Source organism: Stylophora pistillata, chromosome 5 (assembly GCF_964205215.1).
Source record: "Stylophora pistillata chromosome 5, jaStyPist1.2, whole genome shotgun sequence".
Classification (NCBI taxonomy): domain Eukaryota; kingdom Metazoa; phylum Cnidaria; class Anthozoa; order Scleractinia; family Pocilloporidae; genus Stylophora; species Stylophora pistillata.
The window spans coordinates 2,528,906-2,554,039 of record NC_142523.1 but is presented as its reverse complement, the minus strand read 5'-3'; the positions used below and the strand labels follow the sequence as shown (position 1 = coordinate 2,554,039).

Genomic DNA, 25,134 nt, shown 5'->3' with positions numbered 1-25,134 from the left:
TTTGGATATATCAACAAAGTTGAAATGGTAAATTGGCCACCGTAACGATTACAAAAGCTGACGTTTCGAGCGTTAGCCCTTCGTTGGAGCTGGTAGTCTGGGTCTGAAAAGTAGTCTGGGTTAAAGTATATGACATTTGGACAAAAGTATGAAAGAACGAAGAAACAACTTTGTACTAGTTTCTAATCGAAAAGTAAAAGCTCGAGCTAAATTCAAAGTTGTACCCCACACACACACACACACACTTAAACAGAACATTCTCCTTCTTGCTATATAAACTAAGACTAATATTAACCAATGTGGCACGCGGGAAAATTCTCAGCCTCTCTGGCTGACGTTACAATCAGTGTAACAAATCAAAGAGTTTCGCGGTTGTTTATTCGCATGTGAGTTACGTTTGCTGGAAAAGTTTGGTTCAAGCTGATTAACGATCACTATGAAGAGATGCTACTTATGCCTTCTCTTAGGAGGCAAATGATACACTTCTCAATGAAATCAGCTTCTCTAAGATTTGCATCGTGCAATCGTGCACGATGCAAAACGTGTCCTTTCATTCACAACACTGATAAAATATCGGGACCCAAACGATCCATTAAGATCACCGATCACTTCACGTGCACCTCCGCCAATGTAATCTATTGCATAACTTGCACTTATTGCAAAAAGATATACATCGGCGAAACAGGAAGAATACTAGGTGACCGATTCCGAGAACACCTTCGCGACGTGGAAAAGAATGACAACGACACATCGAAACCAGTCGCTAGACACTTTAATTTACCTAATCATTCTAAGCAACATATGGCAATCTGCGGTATTTCCTTACACTTAGGTAGCACGGAAAGCCGTAAAACTCTTGAACAAAAGCTCATCTTTCAAACCAGCAGTCTAAATCTCCCCCAGGAATCAACGAATGCTTTTTCATTCCACTAATTTATTCGTGTTTTTCTCGTTGCCATGTTCCCACCAATAACGTAGCTCCATTTTCTGCCTTTAAACACGAAGGCGCGCTATATAAGGAAGTCGTCCCTGGGTAGACCTAGGCTCATTTTTCACTCACCGTTGACGTGTGCGGGTCAAATTTAAATGCTGGTAGACGAACAAAAGGAGCTAATGAGATATCTATTGTTTACTTCCACCAGCATGGTGGCATGAGGTAACGTGCGAACCACCTAATTCGATCTCAAATTTACCGCCAGAAGTAAAGACAGTTTCCATTGGAGAAAGGAAATAAAAATCTAAAAAATTCTTGTATTGTGACGAAGACATAAAACAATTTTGAGTAATGCGCCCGCGTTCACTGCTTTGGAGTAGCTGAAGCTCAAGCTGACTTGACTCTAAGAGCTGTACATCACACGATGTTTGATTGACAAATGGTCCAGTGGGACCTAAGGCTCCTTTTATAGGGTGCCTTCGTGTTTAAAAGCACACACAACCCACAATTCCTCTATTCGCTCCGACGAAGGGCTAACGCTCGAAACGTCAGCTTTTGTAATCGTTACGGTGGCCAATTTACCATTTCAACTTTTATTGATATATCCAAATTATTTCTCCAAGATTTAGACTCCTTCACTGAAAATTTGTCTACTAATAGAGCGACCTCAAATTCAAATCTCATTTAGAAGTTTCTAAAGAATTCAATGTCGTCAAGGAGGTAACTGATACCTTTCTTTTTGAGCTTTGTAAACCTTATTGGTCCCTAATTATTATCCAATGAGCTCAAATAATTGAAAAATTATCTGCAAATATAAAGGTTACTCACCTTTATTTTTCCACTGTCCTTATCCGTTAATGATTTCCATGCACATTGTTTCCAATTAGCCAGCTGTCTTGGGTCAATATTTGCAGCATTTCCTTTCTTTCCTTTTGTTCCTCTGATCCCCCTATCACCTTTGAATCCTTTGGGACTCCTGGGGCCAGTTATCCCAGGGATACCCATACCATTTACGCCTTTACTTCCTCTCTCTCCTTTAGAGCCCTAAAGGAGAGAATGTATCGTATGATACATTTTGCTTCTTTTCCGATTTTCAATGTGCTAGATTGCGTTTTTAGATGAAAAACATTATTTGAGCTATACTCTGATGCACTTCACTCGTGAAATTTAACTGTGAAATACGGCGCTGTTCATTGCTATGTAGAACTATCAAAACGACTGAAAAATGACTCTGTTACCAAAGTTAAGAGGCGGTGCTTACCTTGCATTGTGACGATGAAACATTCGTCTGAAGTTCGTTGGCATTTGTTAATAGGTACATAAAGGAACTGACGGCGATAAGAGCCAACAAGGAAACACCCTGCATGGCCGGGTTATATTGATTGCTGTTGATTATAACTTGTTAGATCTTCACTGCTCCAGAAAACAAAGCCTTTGAACATAGACAGCTTATTCCTTTGCATATAACACAGATCAGTCTTGGCTCGTCTTTGCACAACAGGAACATCAGTTTATTTGCAAACGATAATGATTGGTTATCGTTCATGTGTACGGGGTTCACGTATCACAAGCATCAGCGCGATCGGAACAGTCGAGCTAACGCAGGATTTACGTTCTCCTTGTCTTTGAGTTCCGTTTCTACTTTCTCCTTGAATTACATTTGGATGTTTTTGGACAAGCAATTAAGCAATTGACCCTGGCTGATGTAATTTTCTCAAGGTTTACAAAAATAAGTAGCATGTACTCCTCACAGGTGATCGATTTATCTTTTTAAAAAGAAAAAGCCGTACTTTTCGAGTTTGAACGTCAAAGGAATGGAATTTGAACGTGAAATGCTTTTATACTGATGATTTTAGAACCGAAACAGAAGAACTTCGGAGTCGCCCACTTCCGGCTTACTTGAATATACTTTGCTAAAAGGGAACACGATTCCCATCTAAGACAACGATTGGATATTTACTTGAACTCTTCCTTGATATCACTTGCTTCAGCGCACCAGGTACATGTTCCACAGACATGCTCACACTCGCTTCAAGGAAGTCTTCTTTTTTCACATTTTTCTCCTAGCCGAAGAGCGTGACTGATTCGTTTTCTTGAAATATTTGCTAGTTGATCTCCCGTAATTGTCCGCTTTACAAAAGATAAGGCGATCCCCTCAAAAGAAAGAAACTGGAATGTTTAATCTTTAAAGTCACGAGGACGGTATTTGTATGACTGTGATTTCTGTTGCGCTACACGTAATGAAAAAAAAGACTGATAAGGTCTTTCAATCAGTAACCCTTTTGATCCCAGAAGTGATGAACTTGTCACTTCTCCTTATGAATATCGATACATTATCCAGTTTCAGGTAGGGAGAATACTCAAACTTATCAGATAGAGGTTGTTATTTTGATCTTACACCGAATTCTCAAATCCAAGTCACATGGAAATGTGTAGCCGTTACAGCGGAGAACTGTCAATCAAATTCTGGGATTTAAAGGGTAAATTTGATATACCATAAAGGCAAAAAGTCACATCCGATATTTTCTCTAATTTTGTTTTATTTTGCTTAAACGAGTTATCTTTGTATCTTTTCTCTCTTTGATAGCATATTTATCCTATCAACCCCTCGTTCCCGGGGCCTTTTCCCTGGGAACGAGGTTGTTATCCTAAGTACCATTATCTGAGCGGTGTGAGGGGAGGGGGGTGGGGGGGGTAGATTTATTGTAAAGGAGTGTTTCATGGCTGACGGAAGTCAGTAATATATCGCCGACATCAAGATGTCAGACTTTTTTGGCGTCGTCTGCTCAACCAGTTGATTTTCTCTTCAAGTTCTGTTCACAGTTCTTTGTAGGTGTTATTTGCTGTAAATCGACAGTAAAAGGATAATATTGATGATATCGATGTAAACCCCTGGAGGGTCTAAGATGTCCAATATGAACTTCAAACCGGATGGTCAGTAAATAACGAAATAAATTCAGTGCATAGTTAGTAGACTTAAATGATTGGAAAGAAAAGCCGGAGGAAAATCAAGATAAAAAGAACGGTGCTGTAGTTTAGTTATAAAGCTCCCAAACAGAGCATAACTTTCTTTTTAGCTTTGACAAATATTGGCTATATTGAAGAAAATTATCCATTGACGATGCAGTACAAATTGTTTGAAATTTCACTGAGCTCTGTGCACGGACTAAATCCCCCTGCCCTGCCCTCCCCTCCTACCCCCTGCCCCCTCCCCACCTCTCTAAGAAATATTGAGTAATCTAATGACCTCTAATAACAAAGATGTCTATTACCGGTTGTTTAAACCATTCGCCTCTTAAATTTATTGTAAATCCGCTGCGATAGGTTTTTTGCGTGCCATCTTGAAATTTCAGTCACCCGGAACTTTCACCAAGTATCATAGTTGGTGTGGAGGATTGTTTCAATCGGCAAAGGTTTACTGCATTCATTACCGTTGAACCATCTGTTGCATTTTTCATTAGAATCGTCTACTTGAATGTTGCCTTTGTATGACTTTGAGGGCCGTATTGTCATGTAATTTATCAGGGAGGAATCCTGCTACGAAGAAAATCTATGAAAAAAAAAAAAAAACATCGAAGAAAGCAAGCTCATCAAAAAACCTTTATATTTGGTGACCAACATATGCACATCTATCGACAAAGACAAAGTAAAATGAATCAAAGTGGCTGTGAGCCACTCAACTCAGAAAATGTAGTTTTCACTTTCAACACGCGAATTTTCATCACGGTTCTAATTTTTGTAGTTTATACATAAATTGAATTCACTTCCTCTTGTCTTTAATTTCTAGAAGTAAAAATCTCTTCAGTCACATACTATGCGTTCTCAAGTCTATCGATATCGTTTTGGGGCAGAAAACGGCCCGAGGTTGATTCAGATGCAGGTGGGAGAAAACTCAATAGTTGAAAATACGCACGAAGACAGTGATTTCTGAACTTTTCCAGTTTTCAGAACTTTTAATGGTTAATCACGGGAGTAAAACAAAATAAACAGTTTGTCATTAATTTTTTTCCTATTTCAGATCGAAACAGATCAAAGCGCACCCTACCCCACCCCCATCCTTACCTGAGCGCAGATATAAAAACTGAATATGACTAATGCAGATCACTTCGCCATATTAAGTAAACAGCGTAAATAGAGCATGTTCAAGAGAGTATTCAAGCGTGTTTCTCTTTCTGATATTTTATTTATGATATGAGACATCGATTGAGAAAAATCAAAGTTGATTCCCTACATATCTTTCCGTTGCGACTATAAGTAATTTAGCTTTCCCCTCAGCATTATGTTTTCAGATAATTTAGTCTTTAACTTAGGTTTAATTTTGATTGACTCTGAGATTTAGGTACTAACGTCATCCCCGCATGAGCTCATTGACTATTCAGCTTTGATGACAGGACTACTGGGATGCTGGTACTTCTTTAATCATGATCCGGGACACTGAATTCCATCCTGTATAAGGGTTACCCAGTGTGTGTTCATTGCACTTGCCTACCCAGAGTTCATTCCGAACCGAGCCCCGAGTGAGATTCTCGTAGAATCCCTCAAAGGAATGATGACGAAGAATGTTGGGAATTCCACCAATTCCGTGAGTGAATCCGGTCTGGGGAATATACCCTTTAAAAGCTCTTTCTCGGTTTTCAAACCTTACGTATTATGAAGAGTCATATGTCAATGTGTCTCTGAACATTATCTGTCCTTGAGAACTTTTAGTTTTTAGAGCTAATCTCTAGGAAAACTGAGCTTCTAGATTCTGATATCCACAGGGCAATAGATTCTGTAGAACTGCTCCAGTTGTCTCATCTTGTTGCTAAATGGAGACTGTTTTTGATATGTCCCACGGTCAATATGAGGTTATTTAACAATTATTCCACGAGCGCGCGTTGGATATGAGATGATAGATAGCCAACGAAGCGCGTAGCGCCGAGTTGACTATAATCATCTCATATCCAACAAGCGCGAGTGGAATAATTGTTTAATTAAAAACGCCCCCAAGAAATTATTATTTTGTAAGAAGAAACTGGATTTTTTAGCTCCCTTTTGATTTGAAGCTGGCGCGTACGCTTACCATATTTGTAGATTATGGTATATTGGCTGATATACCATATTGGCTAAGCCAATAAAAAGTCTTGAATTGCATTATCCAATGATCCAGTTTTTAATAATACCGGTTATTACCTGGGAAGGTATCAGTGAAAACTTAGTGTTCATCTCTTTCATGATCAGGTTCACCGTGAAGATATCTCACATCTGAAGTGTGAGCTTCCTTCCATTTGAAGAAAGCTATCCCCAAAATACTAACTTGCTTGCATGCTCCAATTGAAAGTAATTGTTTAGGCGATAACCAGTGAATAGTGATTTAAGGAGTAACAAAGTTTGTTTTACTGCATGAATTGCACACATCTACTGGCAGGAAAATCCCAGCATGTGACCTTTCAATATGGGGTGGAACTATTTCAAGCTGTCTAATTTTTCCTTTATTTTTTTGCATTTTTTGTTATTAGTCAAACTATAGCATTTACAGGGAACAAAATGGTATCACGAAAAGTGACAGAAGAAAAAGGGAAGAGCAAACTGTAGTTCTGTATCTGTTCAGTTCGCCGTTAAGATCCTTCTTTTGTGTCCTCCTTCTTCTCTTCAAGGGTGGTTCTCGGACATCTGCTGGGTAGCTCCTCCTTAACATGTCTGAAGTGGGGACAACATTTGTGATCATGGCTACTGTCCTCTGAAGATTTTTCATCTGCTTCTTTGGTTTGATCACCAAGATTTAATGCCTCAAGACCTTTTGCAACAGCAATTTTTTCCTACATACATTGAATAATCAAAGTTTAAATGACTACATCAATAGGCAGAGGCCACTGTCATAAAGAACCCTTACACGACAAGAAGCATCTCTAGTCAGGTCTGGGTTCACCCCTCCACCCCTCCCCCACCCCTCCCCCCCTTATATGACTGTAGCTGTAGAAGTATCTACCTCTTAAATGTATGAAGTAGGGATACCAGTTCATTAAAGGATTACCCAACTTCTCTTCCCCCTCCCCCTCATGATAAAAAATGAAGGATTTCTATTTAAAAATTATTCCCCGAAGGCGAGGTGAATATCGTCAAATAATCCCCGAGACGAAGTCAAGGGGATTATTCGACAATATTCACCTCGCCTGAGGCAAATAATTGTTTTGGTATAATTTCAGAACTGAACAACAGAGAAATTTCTAAAATCACAACATTTTAGTAACATTTATTAACATTTTAGTTTAACATTTTCTATAAACCGCGTGGAGTGGTTTATATACCATCATATAAGGAACCGCTTGACCAATCAGATTGCTGGAAACTCTTTGCTCAGCTCTGAAATTATACTAAAATGCTATAATGCTCATGGTGATTTACATCACTTTATGAGGGACTCTGGCCAGACTGCATTGAGTGGTTTCCAGTTTTTAAAGGAATATTTTACAGATGACCCCAATTTCAGAATCAAGGCCAGACTGCAACATTGGGAGCTACATTGTATATTCCCTACTCTTTAGAGAAGTGCATGGGTTCTTTAACGTCCCCTACTAACCAGTACAGAGAAGGTGAAGGAAGAAGGGCCAATGGTTTTCCGTCCTCACCTGAGAAGACTGGAATGTCCAACCATTTGCAGACTTCACAGCAGAGGCAGCACATTCTCCTCAGTTATTTTAAGACCCTGAGTGTTGGTCTGGTCTGAGACTTAGACCATTAGCCACCCAGAGGGCACAAAAACACACACACACATTTTTGTGATTTCCCTGACAACTTTTTTGGGTCCACTAAACCATACTAGGGACTTCATTTTCACACGACACTGTAGAATTCATCGTGGATATGGTGTGTGTGTGTGTGAAAGCTAAAACAGAGCACTAAAAGTCCATGAGGACGCTTGGAGGAAGGAAGTCATGAAGGTGTTATAAAATCTGTATCCAACAACTTGTATGCACAAATGACAGAAAACAAACCTCTAGCCTCAGACCCGTCAGATCTCTCTTCATGGCATAAGCATCTTCACCATCAGCATAATATTTTGGCTCAATCTCCGAGATGCTGTTTAGAAAACAAAGAAAGCAGTTCTTTAACAATCTCATGGTGAGATGTGTGCATTGAAACAAGAATATGGAAATTTTAAGATATAACCAAACTGCAATACTAGAGCACTGCACTAGTATCGCAGAGGTCAGTGGTTCGAGTCCCGTACAGGCCTGATTTTTTTCAGGTCTGATTTTCGCTATTGCATAAATAGCGTAATCTACTGCGAGGATCGTACATCATACGTATCTAATACCGCAGTTCAAAATATATGAACTTCATATATTTATTCTATCTCATAACCAAACTGTTCCACACCATAAAACATCCTCACCCATTCTACCTAGCCCCCCCCTCCCTAACCCTAACCCTACCCTTCCAAAAGTAATCAAGTTACTAAATTTCTCTTCATACAAATGCTCCAAAACTTTACTTTTAGAACTCCCGACCCCTTTAGATTGTATTTCTGGTCACCCTTCTTGATGTGAGTATACAACTTTATGGAGCCACACAATTTGTGCAAGTCTTTGTTCCAGATTTTACTCTATTGAGGAAGCTAACCTGAATCCCAGTGTCTTGTTATAAAGATGAAGAGCTGCCCTATTGCTGTTTAAAAAAAAATCATGGTGTGCTACATCAGTAGAGTGAAAGATTATTTCTGAGGAAAGCACACACTGTAGAATTCTTAAGTTACTTATCGTTACAGATATTTTACATCTGCATAATTTGAAGAGCTGTCAATGGTTATGTGCAGTTTATACAGTATTCATTTTGTATGATATATAATTCTAATTTCTCATATAAACACCAATAAAGTACCAGGTGAGCATTCATGCAAAAACATGATATGTTCACATGCAAAAATAATATGTTATCTTCACTCACGAAAATAACAGCATTATAACTATAGTTATGTAATAAGTTGTGCCTTTTGGAATGTGAGCAAAATGGTTTGGTTTTTCATTGGTCTTTATATAATAAATAGTATATTACATGGGTGGTTGGAGATATGACATTTCTTTTCTCAAGCTCAAAAATATTTCACTTGTTCACTTCAACACTCAAAGAGAGATTTTGTATCCCCGCAAGGCCATGCCATCCTCTATCTATCATATCTACTGCACTGAACCCTTTTCTTAGAAAACACATTTTCCTTTTGCAATAACTCTCTTCACTCAAGATTACACCAATCGTGTACTGTTAATTTTTGAAAACAAACCATAAAATTCTCAGAGGTTATCACGATGTGGAGTCTGGGGAGAGTAAAGTTTTTAAGTTTCTCACTCATAATTAACAACTTTTCACCAAAGTGGAGATGGTTAGTGGTGGATATTTACCGAGCTGCAAAGCGGCGAGGTAAATATCCACCGCTAACCACTGGCACTGAGGTGAATAGTTGTTTTAGTATATACGAAAACAGTGAGATAATATACAGCACCAAAAATTGATTTGAGTGATTTCTTCGCTTGTCACGGATGTAAACCGGGATGCCATTTTTTCCCGAGTTGCTTGGAGGTAAATAGCAAAGGATATTCGGAGTTTGACTAGCCAATCAGAGTGCGCCTTCAATGCTATCCACTGTTTTAGTATATACTAACAAAGGATATTGTTTGTAATAAGGGCTTTGGTATAATCAGCTATGCATAATAGGAAAACAGGAACAGAACTATTCTCGTTCTGAGAAAACACTCTTAAGCAAAAGCAAAACTGAACAACTGATGAATAAAGGGTGAAAGTTTCTGGAGAAACCGTGGTGCTGTGTTGGTAGGGGTAACGAGGTAATTGGTTATATCAAATAAGTTAAAATTGTACATTGGCCACCATAACGAGTTAAAAAGCTGACCTTTCGAGCATTAGCCCTTTGCTCTGACGAAGGGCTAATGCTTGAAACGTCAGCTTTTAACTCGTTATGGTGGCCAGTTTACAATTTTAACTTAGTTGATATAACCAATAAACAACTCATGGTTTGTCTTACCTTTTTCTTACATGAAGTGAGACGTACTGGGCATTGAAACATTCAACCATAGCACGGGAGGCCTATGTTTAGAACAGATTCTTTATATCACTTACATGTTAAAGCAATTTCAGCAATTAATTCCTAGAGAATGCCATGGATACACATTACCTGTTCCATGAGTTTTTGGGCCAAACCCAGTCTTCTGTGAGAGCGTTTAACTGCCTGTAGAGTATATATAATATTAGTGCTTTCTAAAATTGTACAAGCACCACCAAATTCTGTCAATAAGCTCAGAGATTACTAGTATACAATCCTCTGATTAGATTTTATCAGCGTTGTACTAGGCTACCCAAATATATCTTTCAGTCCTTGACTTTATTTTCTTGCTCATTATAAATTCTTTAATAAACCCTTTCACCTCTAAGAGTGACTTGCATCTAAATTCTCCTTACAATATCACCCCTGAAACAAACATTAAGGTCAGGAGAATAGAGGAAATGATCACCAACTAAAGGAGCTCTTGATTGTTAACCAAATTCTCCTCATTAGCACCTTAGGAAATGTATAGAGAACAGTATGGAGAAGATGAATAGTGATGTTAGGCTGTAAAAGGGTCAAGTACGATGTCATTTGTATTTCAAGAAAAGAATGAGGAAACTAGTATGTAATTTCAGGAAGGGGGGTAGAAATAGCATTGAAGGTGCTTTCAGGTAGGGCGGACAAAATTAGATAATGCAGTGGCAGAGGCTGGTGTACCACAAAACATTTTCCGACATCAAATCTCAGGAACCAAGCATCTGGGGAAATGGTATGTAACACGATAGCATCATCGTTGACTATTAACAATCCACAATTAATAAGGAGTACAAAATGATTACCAAGGAAGTGATATGCCCATGAACAGCTTCATCAGGCTCTTCTTCCCTTAGAGCCAAAAAAATGTCAAAAAAGGAGAGAAAGAATGAGTGAAAAAAGGACAACTTAATAACTAGAAGTATGATTTTTCTACAAGACATATTTTGAAAACTATACTCCACTGTTCATTTGTAGATCTGCTAACAGATGACATAAAATGAGGGAAGAACAATAAAGTGGTAGCAGAACTTCATGTAAGTGGGTAATTAATGTTTTCACCACAAACAGACATCAACAACACATGTTCACTGACTGTTTTAAACACGTCAGATATAATATCCATATTTTCTCAAACCGATCAATAAAAACTAGTTACTTTATTTAAGGGATAAATATCTCCTATAATTCACCTTCGTGATGGTAAAGTTGAGTTGGATTAATCCAGAAGACAAGTGCTATCTTAAGTGTTTGCACATTATATTATTATAGCTCCCTGTCAAATCAAGACGTCTGATGTGGCTCGATCACTAAAAACATTCGAGATTTTCCTTACATTTTTGCCAGTACATATCCCACAATCTTCCCCTTCTCATCCTCTGCAACATATGACAACTGAAACAAAAGAAGATACAATAAAATAAATAATTAAGAAAACCATACACGTGATAAATCGCAGAATGCATGGATGATGATCTGAGCCAGCTGATTTGTAAATTATTTGTTTGCTAACCTGAGGCCAAGATAGACCGTGGTAGAAATAATACTTCATTTGATAATTTTCAGGTAAGCACAGCAGGTTACAATGCTGCATATTCATGAGATCTTCAGGCTGAAATGTCAAAAAATAAAAGGGAAAGCTGGAGAACATGTGCGAATCAAGAATGTTTTGGATAGGCATATCTTGACCAAACCACGAGATCAAGCCTTGAATGCACGAAGATTTAAAGAAAAAATAACTTAAACTTACCGTAGCACACCTAATGTTCATTTTAGTTGCTTTTGGAAGGAATATTGGAAACTTTTAACTAATTTTGACACAGACCTGTGAGTAGTGAAATTGACGGTCTAAACCCAGGTGAATGAAAAATTAAATTTAGTGATCAGCGGTCTTTCAACTTACCCATAGTTCTTTTAGGTCTCGTGGCGCGAAGTAACCATCATGGACGAAATTGAATTTCCGATCATTTCGTAATTCCGGTACAGATTTGTGTTTTCGTTTCAACATCTCACGATTTTTTCAACAGATTTCAGTTGAATGGATGACAGTGCGATGACCTCTCCCCTCATGTTAAACCCCTCGGGCACAAACAGGAGATACTGTTCTGTTCTTGACAGTCTAGATGAGGTTGAGAGAAGGGACTCACATCTTGACAAAGAAGTGATTTGTATCGAGGATTCCCCAATTTCTACTTCAAGCGCTGTCAATGGAAAAACATCGAATATAACTCCTTGTTCTTCTGTCCATGAAGAAGAAGATGCTGTGAGCATAGAAGAAATTTTTGTTTCCGTTAAGCCGGGAACCTCGCGCGAGTCTGAACCACCAGTAGTCTTTCTTGACGATCAAGAGGACGAAGTTTCATCTTCATGTTCGACTTTAGTAAACATGGATATTCAAGATTATTATGAGAGGATTGCGAACGAAGAAGAACCTTCGACTTCTACGAGAAGAGGAAATCAGTTACGGAAAGGAGAACGAGATTTTACCGTCCCTTGCTTAGAGACGAGAGCTTCACTGAAAGCTCGCTTTGAATCTAAGTTTAAGCTTCACATGAAACTACGAAAGGGTGCTGGTATCTGTAATGCGTCACAGTACCGACAGAAGTTTTACAGGTACAAGAAGGATTTACACAAGCAGCTTGATGAGTGGGAAAACTACTTAAATGAGCAAAGTGCCCAGGAGGCTTACATTGCTGTGGAGAATGTAGTTGATAATGAAGGCCCACCCAAAGATTTCATATACATAACTAACAATGTGTTACACAGAGATATACCCAGTCATTTGTTTGACGTTGATTATCTTGTTGGGTGCAGCTGTGAGCGGATCTGCTTGATGGAAACTTGTGACTGCCCACGAAACAGTGGGGGAGAGTTAGCCTATGACAGAAATGGCAGGGTGCGTGTGAAACCAGGCACGCCAATTTATGAGTGTAACTCACTCTGTCCTTGTAGTCTGTCATGTAGAAATCGCGTGTTACAGCGAGGCCGGACTGTCAAGGTGAGTGCTTTTCAAATTTCGTATGCGGACAAGTTATGATGTTAGAAATGTAACTGTCAGTGGTTTGTCGTTTTCTTTTTATAAGCCAGGCAACCAAACTTACAGTATGCACAGCATTCATTGGAAGAATTTTGTGTCCTGTTGGCCTGTGGAATATGATCTTGGTTACCAAAATGTTTCACATTAGGTACTGCCTATGTGGGAAATTTCAGCTTTGTTATTTAAGTAAATAGAAGATGACCTTTCACGTTTTCTTCTGTTACCACTCTTGAGTATTCATATGAAAACTTTTTGGGCCTGGTAATCCAGATCTGAGTTACCGAAATCCAGATATCCACAACACAGCTAGCTTAATTTCTTATGAATATGCTGATATTTGTCCAAGGTTAAGAAGGGGGAGGTAAGATCTTCCGCACTGGATCAGGACTCTCATGAAGAGACCATAAATGGTTCTAGAGAACTACTGAAACACATTAGGACCTTTGTTTTTTTTTACTGTTGTTCACGTTTTTTTTGATGTAAGACCATTTATGAACAGACTTATAAGGCTGGCCAGTTCCATTCAAACTTAAATGCTTATTAAATGCTGAGAAGTAGCGTAAAGAGTATCAGGGGGTGGTACAGCCTCTTGGTCAGTTTCTGTACCCAGATATGACTCTCTGATGAGAACTACTATGGGAGCATAAGGGCCCATCTTTCAACCTGAAACCCCCCAACACTACTGTGGGTCACCTTTAAAGAAATGGGAATTGTCTTGCCTGGGTGCTCCAGCTCAATAGGGGTTACAAATCATTTACTGCAATTCCACATAGCTGGCCTTTAGAAGTTGAACTTACTAACAGTGTGGTTAAGTCAAAATTTAGTAAAGCCATGACATAGATATTTCATGTTGGACTCACAAAATTACATGATTTGAAGGTAGTGTTATTCAATTGTAATAACATTACCCTCATTTTCCTCCACCAATTCTCGTCCATGCTCCCTCAAGGAAGACCATATGTACTTGCTATTTTAGCAGATGACCCATCTGTATAGGTTCACTGATCTAGTAAACTACACATGATGATGGAGCACACTATGATTTTTTATGAAATAAAACCTTCCCTCCAACATTCCAACTTGAGCACAGAACACACAGCATCTCAGTTGTCCGAAAGTATTACTAATATTAAAGAATAAGAAATAAAGAAAGAAATAATAAAAAATTGGTCTCCTTTGATGTTACTATGGTATACATGTAAGGTTATGAGATTACTCTGAAAATAATGTAGAGCTTCCTGAGGACAGCTTTGTCTTGTTTTCTTTGACCTATGTTAAGTTGAACAGCTGTATTTATTCTCTGAAATAAAGGTAAGAGTCATCACAAAATAGATTTGGGGCAAAAATTGTCTGCTTAAGTCACAGAAGTTGAGTTTAGAATGTTTGATCATTCAGGTGATTCAACTGACATCAGCTATGTCACCTTCATGGTTACATGCATTCAGATCATGTGAACAGAGCTGAATAATGAAATGCTATGTCAGAGGGTATGCGGTCAACAACGCGTGCTCAAGTGTCCCAGGTCTAAAATTTAGCGGAAAGTGACAAGGGCTGACTTTTAAAACCGAGGAACTCTGTTTTCGTCGAAGGCATTTTCCTAGTTTCAGAGTTTTTAAAGAGAAAATTAATTTTTGAAAATTTTTAGGGGGTGTACCAAGTTTTTAGAAGTTATTATGTAAAAGAAAAGCGGCAAGGAAAACGACTCCTTGAAGCAACAACCATGTGAACAACGATTGCGAACGACCCAAAATCTGTTTTTCCATGGCAAAACCTAGCGCATGCGTATACGTTATTCAGCTCTGTCAGTCATGTGTGGTTCCATATTGGGACAAACTATCAATTTCATTACCCTCTCTGACTGTCACTGTTTTGCCGCCTGCTTACTGTTCTTTTTCTAAGCACTGCTTGAAGATGTTACTGTGTCATTAGTGGCCATATGGTCCAACAAACCCCATTCAGTTGAATACTGCTTTCACAAATTTTGTGGGGCTTCCAATTTACCTTCTATCTCTTGGAGTTCTACATATTAATCCATGTCTAGGAGTACAGATGTGATCTTGTTGAATTTGTGAAGTTTGCTCTTCAATGAGATTCTGTGCAGTGGCAGAAAAGCTATCATTACCTTTCTTAGTGTTCATTATCTCATTTTTTCACTTTTAATGATTATCCCAGTTTTTTTCATTTTGCCTCAACTTCAACAGTTTGCTGACAGGTGAAGCCATCATCTTCTCCTATAGTTACTCTTTTCTTTTTGGTGTTGCTGGCCTTCATCTTGGTTTCTTTTTTGCCACCAGCTAGTCCTGTATCAAGATGTAATCTTGAACCAAAATGCTATAACACTTCATTTGTGCAGCATTTATTTGACCCAAACTTTTAAATTCTTTACAACCTAACATCAGCATGCAGATTCTCCATACTGTTCTTCATACATTTCTCAAGGTGCTGACAAAGAGAATTTCTTTAACAATCAAGAGCTTCTTTAGTTGGGGATAATTTCCTTTATTCTTGTGACCACACTGCTTGATTTAGGGACAATCTTGTGCAGAGAAATTAGGTGCCAGCCACTCATAGGAGTTCAAGTGTAAAGGTGACACCACCTTGCCTCTCCACTACTCTGATTAATCTAGCAGTGCCAAAGTGTTGGTCATTTTCATGTAATTCAGGTGTCACAGGAGGGTCCAAGCCTTGGATTTCAGTACCTTTCAGCATGGTTCAGTCAACAGCCACAAGAGTAAAGTTTCTTTATTTGACTCATTGTGAAGATCTTAAGCTTCTTGACTGTGATGCGTACAGAGTCACCTCATTCCACCTCAGTAAATGAGAATGGAATTGACTTAAGTTCTGGTTTTTCATTTATCCTCTGCCTCTAGAAGACATATACAACTGCTAGAATACTAGAAAAATTCTTAATTCAAAACCTCCAGGTTTAAAAAAATCAGTTAAGAGCTCCAAGGTTTCACTGAGCTCCATCTTTCATTTGCCCTGTCCCTAGTGTAGACCTCCCAAGTCTTAAAAATTTCCTTTCTGAAGTAAGCTCCTCCTCTGTTAGGCCTCATTTATTAAGCTCAACTTTCATTAATAATTCCCATCTAGACCTCAAGGTTTAAGTGAGAAATCTCTTTGCCCAACCTCCCTCTCTTTTAAGCCCCCCCTGTCTAGAGCTCCAAGATTAAGCGAGCCACTCTTGATGAGGCTTCCCTCTATTTAGCACCCTACCTGTAAATTTCTCTATCTAAAGCTCCAAGTTTAAGCAAGCCCCTCTATATAAGGCTTGACTCTCTATTTAGCACCCTGTCTGAAAATTCCTTTGTCAAGAGCTCTAAGCAAACCCCTCTTTATGAAGCATCCTATCTGAACATTCCTAAGTGTAGAACTCCAAGTTTAAGCAAGCCCCTCCTTACGAGGCGTCCCTCTCTATTTAGCATCCTATCTGAGAATTTACAAAGCCTCCCTCTCTATGTAGCACCCTATCTGAGATTCCTCTGTACAGAGCTCCAAGTTAAAGCAAGCCCCTCTTTATGAGGCCCCCCTCTCTATTCTGCACCCTATCTGGACATTCCTAAGTCTAGAACTCCAAGTTAAAGCAAGCCCCTCTTTATGAGGCCCCCCTCTCTATTCCGCACCCTATCTGGACATTCCTAAGTCTAAAACTCCAAGTTTAAGCAAGCCCCCTCTTCACAAGGCCTCCCTCTCTATTGAGCACCCTATCTGAGAATTCCTCTGTCCAGAGCTCCAAGTTATATTAAGCCCTCTGTATTAGGCCTTCCTCTCTATTTAGCCCCCTCTTGGGAAATTCTGCTGTCTAGAGCTCCAAGTTGTATTAAGCCCTCTGTATTAGGCCTCCCTCTCTATTTAGCCCCCTCTTGGAAAATTCTGCTGTCTAGAGCTCCAGGTTTGATTAACCCCCTCTGTATTAGGTTTCCCTCTCCATGTAGCACTTTCACTGAAAATTCCTCTGTTTAGAGTTCCAATGTTAACTTACCCCCCTGTTTAAGGCCTCCCTCTTTACTTAGCTCCCTTGCTGAAAATTCCTCTGTGTAGAGCTTCAAGTTTAAACAAGCCCCCCACATTTGGCCTACTTTTCTATTTAGCTTCCTCACTGAAAATTCCTTTATCTAGAGCTCGAAGTTTAAACAAGCTGTTTAAGATAGGCCTACCTCTCTTTTTAGCTCCCTCGCTGAGAATTCCTGTCTTGCTCCAAGTTTAAACAAGCCCCCTATGTTAAGCCTAGTTCTCTATTTAGCTTCTTTGCTGAAAATTCCTGTCTAGAGCTCCAAGTTTAGACAAGCCCCTAAGTTAGGACTACCTCTCTATTTAGCTCCCTTGCTGAAAATTCCTCTGTGTAGAGCTCCAGGGTTATGCAATCTCCACTTCATTATTCGTCCCCCTCTTTTTAGCACCCTATTTGAAAATTCCTTTGTCTAAAGCCCCAAGTTTTCTCTCTGTATTGATCATCCTCCTCCTTTTAGCCGTCATTCTTAAATATCCCATCTAGACCTTAAAGTTTTTAGAAATATCCCTCTCCATTACCCCCCCCCCCCATCTTAATTAATTATGTGTTAAACCATCTAAGTGAAGTTATTGTACTGGGAAATACTGAGAGAATAGTAACATAACAAGCAATTCTTGAGGTTAAGAGGTTTTAATTTTTGTTTCAACTGTACATTACAAACAGGTGGCAATATTCCGAACTCCAGATCGTGGGTGGGGTGTCAAGACCATGGAGCGCATAGAAAAGAACCAGCTGGTCACTGAATATGTTGGTGAGGCCATAACGCAAGAGGAAGCTGAAGAACGGGGAAAGGTTTATGATAGTCGCGGGCAGACATACTTGTTTGACTTGGATTTCAATGAAGGAGAATGCCTGTACACCCTTGACGCCAAAAAATATGGCAACATATCACACTTTATAAATCATTCGGTAAGATTGTCTCTAGGTGAAGATAAAATTCTTTAGTATTCGCTAAAACAGTGCATACTTTCAAAGGCATGCTCTGATTGGCTGTTCAAACTCCAAATGTCCTTTCACCCCAGAGCAACTTGCACAGGAATTGCACTGGAAAAGATTTTAACAACTATTCACCTCAGTGTTTGTGGCTAGCAACAAAGCATTGATTGTTTTCCTCTTTAGCTCTAGCTCTAACCCCTCACACCCTGACATCATTATGTATATTCTCCATACTGTTCTCTATACATTTCCAAAGGAGCTGACAAGGAGAATTTGTTCGTAAATCAAGAGCTCCTTTAGTTGGTGATCATTCCCATTATTAATAATAATAATAATAATAATAATGACTTAACTGGATTTCACAATTACTGGTAGAACCAGTAGTTCTCATTGTGGTCCATGCAAATAACTGAAACAAATAATTCAAATTGAACATGAAATTATTAGGAATCCAAACTGGCTGAAGGCAAACCAGTTGGCTATTGACAAGCATGGCCGAGGATTTGACCTCGGAGCTACTGTGAAACAAATTCAGGTAGTGGTCAGGGCGGGACTCAAACTCAGGAGCAGCGAATTGTGAGTCCGACACGCTGACCACTGAGCCACACTGCCTCCTCGTGACCTTGATGCATAATTCAAGGAGTGATATTGGAAGGGGAAATTAGGTACTAAACTCTCATAGGGATAAAAGGCTAAAGAAGCTCATTATGTCTCTGTCCTCAGTGTGATCCCAACCTAGATGTCTATAATGTCTGGGTCGACACCCTCGAACCAAACTTTCCACGCATTGCCCTCTTTGCAAATCAAAATATTGAAGTTGGAGTGGAGCTGACGTTTGACTACCAGATGTCGTTGGATACAGGAAGTAGTTGTTCCTCCCCAAGAAAAAAGGAACACATAAAATGTCACTGTGGTGCAGAAAAATGTAGAACATTTTTATTTTAAAGAATTTTGTAGATTCATACACTTTGCTGTATAATTTTGCAGTTTAAACCACCGTATAGAAAACATTTATTACAGTCACTGAAAGAAGCCATTGTAATCAGCATTTAAAAAAAAAAACAGAAGATTGTGTTCAAAATTATTGTAGATGGCTATGATAAGAAAATGTCAAGAGCAAAGTAGAGGTTTGATATTTTAGCTTAAACATTTACAGCACTTCTTTGATGTCACCATATCACACACTATGGGCTAGTTATTTACAAGAGGTCTAACCCAAACCGTGCAAGCTTTGGGCCCAAGGATTCTCCATAAGAGGGTTGATTTAATTAAACAAAATTAATGTCCTTTCACTATTAGCTTTCAGCCCTGTTGAGACTGTTGACAGCATTAAATGTTCAGATAAAAGATTTGGCTGATTGAAGATGGCTTCGAATGCAGTTTTGTTAAAGAATGACAAGACCTTGTTTAAATAACTGGCCCTATAGAACTTTTATTCAGATTCAAGGTGCAATGGCATGTACACACTAAGTAACCCTTACTACTATGTCAATAAATCACTCATTTATGGCAACTTTTTAATTTTGTGGAGTGACTTATCATCTGTTATAGAGATTTTTTTTCAGTGTAACTGCCAAGATGGCAGCAGAAATGTACCCACCCATGCTGGTTGATGATGTAAAGTATCCCACAGAAATCACCCAATTCAAACTGATTTTAGAACTGATGCTAACTTTTAAGGTGCTATAGATGAGGATGTCTGGTGTTTCAAATTTTTCATCAGCTTGCATATGTTGACTTCATGTTTAAAAGGGGACTGCTTAAACACTGTTAAACATGTTTATGTGACCTGTTAGCTCAACCTACACAAAATCGGTGCCAAGCCCACTGCTATGAAAAGTCAACCAGTTTACATCGACAGAGACTAAGCCCACTGGCTGGCTTGGGAAATGATTTTGGCCTGACTGACATTCATGACAAACAGCCTGCGACAGAAATGAGCTGGGAGGACCTCTCCCAAGAGGCCCCTTTTGATCAAACAGTTATCCAATCTCACCTACCCCCCCCCCTCCCCTTCCACTTATGGTGGAGCTTTGGAGACACAGCTATTAGCAACCCACTTTCTAACAGGGCTGTCCCTGAGGTGGTGCAGCTATCGTTGAAATATCGGGATTTAAGGCCGGTCTCTCTCTGCTGTCTGGGAAAAAGCGCCAGCTCAGATTGCGAAGCAACCGTTTGGTTCGCGCCCAATCGCTACCAAACAATTTGTATCAATCAAGGCACAACTAGCTAACCAGGGCGTGCTACACCTGAGGTGTCAGAAGTGCGCACAAGGGAACACAAAGGCAGGAAAGAAGCACAAACGAGGAGTGTGCAAAGGTGACACGAAAAAACGCACGAGGAGACCCTTCGGGGAACACAACAAAGAGCTCTAAGGAACGGAAAGATAGCTAAGGGAACAACAACGAACGCATCGGGGAATGCTAAGGAAACACCCAAGTGCAAGCAGATAAATGAATTGGGGTAAGTTTGTAAAGAAACTGTGGTGCTGCGTTGGCGGGCGAGTATAACCAGGTAATTTTGGTTTTATAAACTGAGTTGATAATGTTCGTCGGCCACCGTAAAGAGTTTCAAAGCTAACATATCTTGTGTTAGTCCTTGGTGAGAGCAAATGGCTAACGCTATGACGAAGGGCTAACGCTCGAAACGTCAGCCTTGAGACTCTACGGTGGCCAGTTTACATCATCAGCTCAGTTGATAAAGCCAAAATTACCTAGGATGCAGAAAAGTCGCGCTAAGGATCAAGTAAACGCAAATGGAAACTAAGAAGATTCTATGAAGCAAAGGGGACACTAGTATTCGATTTTAGATACTGGTGTCCTTTTTTAGACAATAGTATCCGATTTGGGCACTAGTGTCTGATATTAGACACTGGTGTCCTTTCTCAGACACCAGTGTCCAATTTGGGCACTAGTGTCTGATATTAGACACCGGTGCCCTTTTTTAGACAATAGTATCCGATTTGGGCACTTAGTTTCTGATATTACACACCGGTGTCGTTTCACAGACACTAGTGTCCGATTTGGGCGCTAGTCTCTGATATTAGACATTAGTGTCAAATTTTAGACTCCAGAGTCTAATTTTGGACAGTGTCCGATTTTGGACACTAGAGTCAGATTTTAGACGATAGTGTCTGATTTGGAAAATGGTGTCTGATTTTGGAAACATGTCCAGTTTTTGTCACTCATGTCAAATTTTGTACACTAGTGTCCGATTTTGGACATTAGTGTCCTATTTTAGACGCTAGTGTCCGATTATATAGACACTAGTGTCCGATTTTGAACATTGATTTTGTGCAATAGTGTCAGAGTTTAGACATAAATGTCCGATTTTAGACACTAGTGTCCGATTTTAGACACCAGCATCCGATTTTAGATAGTAGTGTCCGTTTTTAAACACTAGTGTTCAATTTTTGACACTTGTGTCCGATTTTTTACATTAGTGTCCGATTTTTGACATTAGTGTCCGATTTTGGACTCTAGTGTCCAGTTTTTGAGACTTATGTCCAATTTTAGACGTGAGTGTCCGACTTTAGACCCTAACGTCCAATTTTAGACACTAGTGTCCAATTTTAGACAGTGTCCGATTTTGGACACCAGAGTCAGGTTTTAGATGATAGTATCTGATTTGGAAAATGGTGTCTGATTTTGGAAACTTATGTCCAATTTTTGACACTGATGTCCAGCTTTGTACAACAGTGTCTGATTTGAAACAATGTCCTATTTAAGACACTAGTGACCTATTACATAGACACTAGTGTCCAATTTTGGACATCGATGCCAGATTTTGTGCACTAGTGTCTGAGTTTAGATATTAGTGTCCGATTATAGATACTAGTGGGAACACTAGTGTCCGATTGTAGACAATAGTGCCTGATTTGGAAAATGGTGTCTGATTTTAGACGTTAATGTCCAATTTTGGACATTGATGTCAGATGTTGTGCACTAGTGTCTGAGTTAAGACAAATGTCCGATTTTAGACCCTAGTGTCTGATTTTAGATATAAGTGTCCGATTGTAGACACCAGTGTCCGATTTTTGACACCAGTGTCCGATTTAGACACTGGTGTCCAATTGAAGAGACTATTGTCCGATATTTGACGCCAGTGTCCGATTTTAGGCACTAGTGTCCAATTTTAGACATGAGTGTCCGATTTAAGATCCCAAAGTCCAATTTTAAACACTTGTGTTTAATTTTAGACACTAGTGTCCAATATTAAACAGTAGAGTCGGATTTTGGACACTTGTTTCTGACTTTGGATACTGATGTCCGATTTTGTCCGATCTAGGACAATTGTGCCTGCTCTAAGACACTGGTGTCTGTTCTTGGACACTAGCGTATGATCTTGGACACTGGTGTCTGATTTTAGACACTCCTATCCCATCTTGGACACCAGTGTCTGAGTTTAGACATTAATGTCCAATTTTGCAGTAAATGGTTTGAACCCGGGGGTAGCAAGTGAAGGTGTAGTCTGATCGTCCGGGTGAGTGTAGTCCTGAGAAGGACTGTTGTCGGTGGTAGTGACTGACGTTTCGACAACCTGCGCGGAAGTCATCATCAGAGTCAAGTGAATGATTGTTGTCAGTAGAATGTTCTTATTCCAGTTCGTGTGAAATGATCGGTTGGTTTTGCCGTGATGTTATTGGCTGTAAGACTCAAGTGACGTAAGTCGGTCGTGATTGGTCTGTTTCGATCTGTCGGTAAAGTTAGGTCGTTCTTTTTCGGTCGTTTGTGATGTTTATGTCGTGAATGAGTCGTTTGTATGGAGCGGGTAGTTGTTGACATCTGTTTAGGGGAGTCTGTTCTAAGTTAGTAAACCAGCTTTCCAGAGTCAGTCGTTGAAAATAGTCAGTGCTGTAGGTTAGGCATTGCGCAGAGTCCCAGTCAATGTTGTGGTTGGTAAGTCGATGGTGTTCAGCAATGTGATTGCTGACATCACCTTTCCTCATCGCCCGTCTGTGTTCAGTCAGTCTTGTTGTGAGGTTTCTGCCAGTCTCACCGATGTAGGAGACTTGGCAGTCGGAACAATTGATCTTATAAATCGATCCCTGTCTGTTCCTCGGTTCGTCTTTGTCTTTAACGTTGGTTAGTAACTGACGTAGTGTGGTGATGGGTTTGTGGGCGACGCGGATATTGAAGGGTAGTAAGATGCGCGAGATGTTTTCAGACATGCCTTTTATGTACGGTATGGTTGCTGTAGTCGTAGGGGTTGCGGTGTCGTTTGTTTCGGTAGTGGTAGTGGGTCGGTGAGTGTTTCGTCGGATGAAGTCGTTGTTGTAGTTGTTCTTCGTAAAAACACGGTGAAGGTATTTGTTCTCGTCGGATAAGCTGTCTGTCGAGTCGCATACTAGTTGTGCGAACACCACAACATTGTCTGGGACTCTGCGCAATGCCTAACCTACAGCACTGACTATTTTCAACAACTGACTCTGGAAAGCTGGTTTACTAACTTAGAACAGACTCCCCTAAACAGATGTCAACAACTACCCGCTCCATACAAACGACTCATTCACGACATAAACATCACAAACGACCGAAAAAGAACGACCTAACTTTACCGACGGATCGCAACAGACCAATCACGACCGACTTACGTCACTTGAGTCTTACAGCCAATAACATCACGGCAAAACCAACCGATCATTTCACACGAACTGGAATAGGAACATTCTACTGACAACAATCATTCACTTGACTCTGATGATGACTTCCGCACAGGTTGTCGAAACGTCAGTCACTACCACCGACAACAGTCCTTCTCGGGACTACACTCACCCGGACGATCAGACTACACCTTCAAATGTCCAATTTTGGCCAACAGTTTTCGATTTTAGACACCAGTGTCCGATTTTGGTTATTAGTTTCTGATCTTAGACACTAGTGCCTGATCCAGACATTAGAGTCTAAGTTTGGACAGTAGGGTCAGATTTTAGACTGTAGTGCCCGATATTTAGCACCAGTGTCCGATTTTAGGCGCTAATGTCTGCTTTCCAACAGTATTATCTGATTATAAACTCTAGTGTCTGATTTGAGATAATGGTGTCTGATTTTGAACACTGTAGATATTAGCGTTCGCTTTTAGATACGTCTGATTTCAGACACCAGTTTTCCGTTTTAGACACAATTTTTCAAAATCAGAAACTATTGTCTGTCTATAGACAGTTGTCCGATTTAGGGCACAAATGTACGATTTCAGACACAAGTGTCCAATATTATACACAAGTGTCCGATTTTGTTCAGTACTGGTGTCCGATTTTAAACAGATTTTGACACGTGTGCAGATTTAGACACTTGTGCCCTTATTTAGACGAGGCTGCTAACGTTTGGCGAACAAATTAAATGGAAAAAAAAGTTTGGAGAAGAGATTTCATGTTTAAATGAGATTCTAGAGGTGGCTCATCGCCATTATGCAATACGTGATTTGGTAAGGCAAGGTATATGTATATTTTGTTAGCTCAACATAAAAATTTGAAAGCTTTTTTCCCATAAATTAAAATAAAAGAATTTGAATTTTTTTATTAAAAGTAATAGCCCATTTCCGAATTACCCGTGGCCTCATTTTCAAAACGAGTCCTGATTATCCGAGTCATATGATTATAAGTTTTCATTCACATGCAAATTAAACTCATTTCCACAAGAATGGTTGAGCACCAGGCCTCGTTTTGAAGAAGAGGCCAAGGGTAATTCGGAAATGGGCTATTCCTCAAACGGCTTGCTCTTGACGCATTTGTACAAACGTTTGATTTCAAAACTGAAATAAACTGTGGAAATTTTCCAAACTAGTTAGATTTTTAGATTCAAGGTGACGAGTCAAACGCTATAACTTGGGAAAAATATGGTTAGTAAAATGCTATAACTATAGAAATTCGCGTATAACTTGGCGAGCCATCTTACGGAGAACTTACCAGGCAACTTAACACTTAACCAGACTTGGAAGGAATTGCTTTATCTTTAAAGCAGTTTAAGAGGGTGCGCTATGATTGGTCAGCGGGCCGTATTTCACTGTGCAGCCCGCTAAATTCAAAAGCTTTTTTCGAATTGAAATCTCTCCCCCACCCCCTCGAATTTTAAATCCAGATATATATATATATTTAGCCAAGCCTAAAAGCGGAGCTCCCAAGTTCGTAATATTAATGATAACATAAA

The 25,134-nt window shown here is 39.6% G+C and overlaps 2 protein-coding genes across 3 annotated transcripts; one reads left to right on the top strand and one right to left on the bottom strand.

Moving 5' to 3' along the window:
• Positions 1-6,382: 6,382 nt before the first annotated feature.
• LOC111341156 (N-alpha-acetyltransferase daf-31) lies at positions 6,383-11,884 on the bottom strand. The gene is made up of 9 exons (XM_088761294.1): positions 11,755-11,884; positions 11,518-11,616; positions 11,341-11,399; positions 10,811-10,856; positions 10,101-10,154; positions 9,951-10,012; positions 8,537-8,581; positions 7,909-7,993; positions 6,383-6,732 (listed from the first exon to the last, which is right to left on the bottom strand). The coding sequence occupies exons 1-9, from the start codon at positions 11,773-11,775 to the stop codon at positions 6,532-6,534; spliced, it is 672 nt and encodes a 223-aa protein (XP_088617420.1). The 5' UTR covers positions 11,776-11,884; the 3' UTR covers positions 6,383-6,531.
• A 43-nt stretch (positions 11,885-11,927) lies between these two features.
• LOC111341162 (histone-lysine N-methyltransferase SUV39H2) lies at positions 11,928-19,502 on the top strand. Of its 2 annotated transcripts, none has more exons than XM_022948115.2 (3): positions 11,928-13,002; positions 17,717-17,962; positions 18,713-19,502. In XM_022948115.2, exons 1-3 carry the CDS (start codon positions 12,043-12,045, stop codon positions 18,932-18,934), a joined length of 1,428 nt encoding a protein of 475 aa, XP_022803850.2. In that variant the 5' UTR covers positions 11,928-12,042; the 3' UTR covers positions 18,935-19,502. The 2 variants fall into 2 exon arrangements, with proteins under 2 accessions (XP_022803850.2, XP_088617456.1); XM_088761330.1 differs by lacking the exon at positions 18,713-19,502 and adding an exon at positions 18,437-18,692.
• The last annotated feature ends 5,632 nt before the right edge of the window (positions 19,503-25,134 follow it).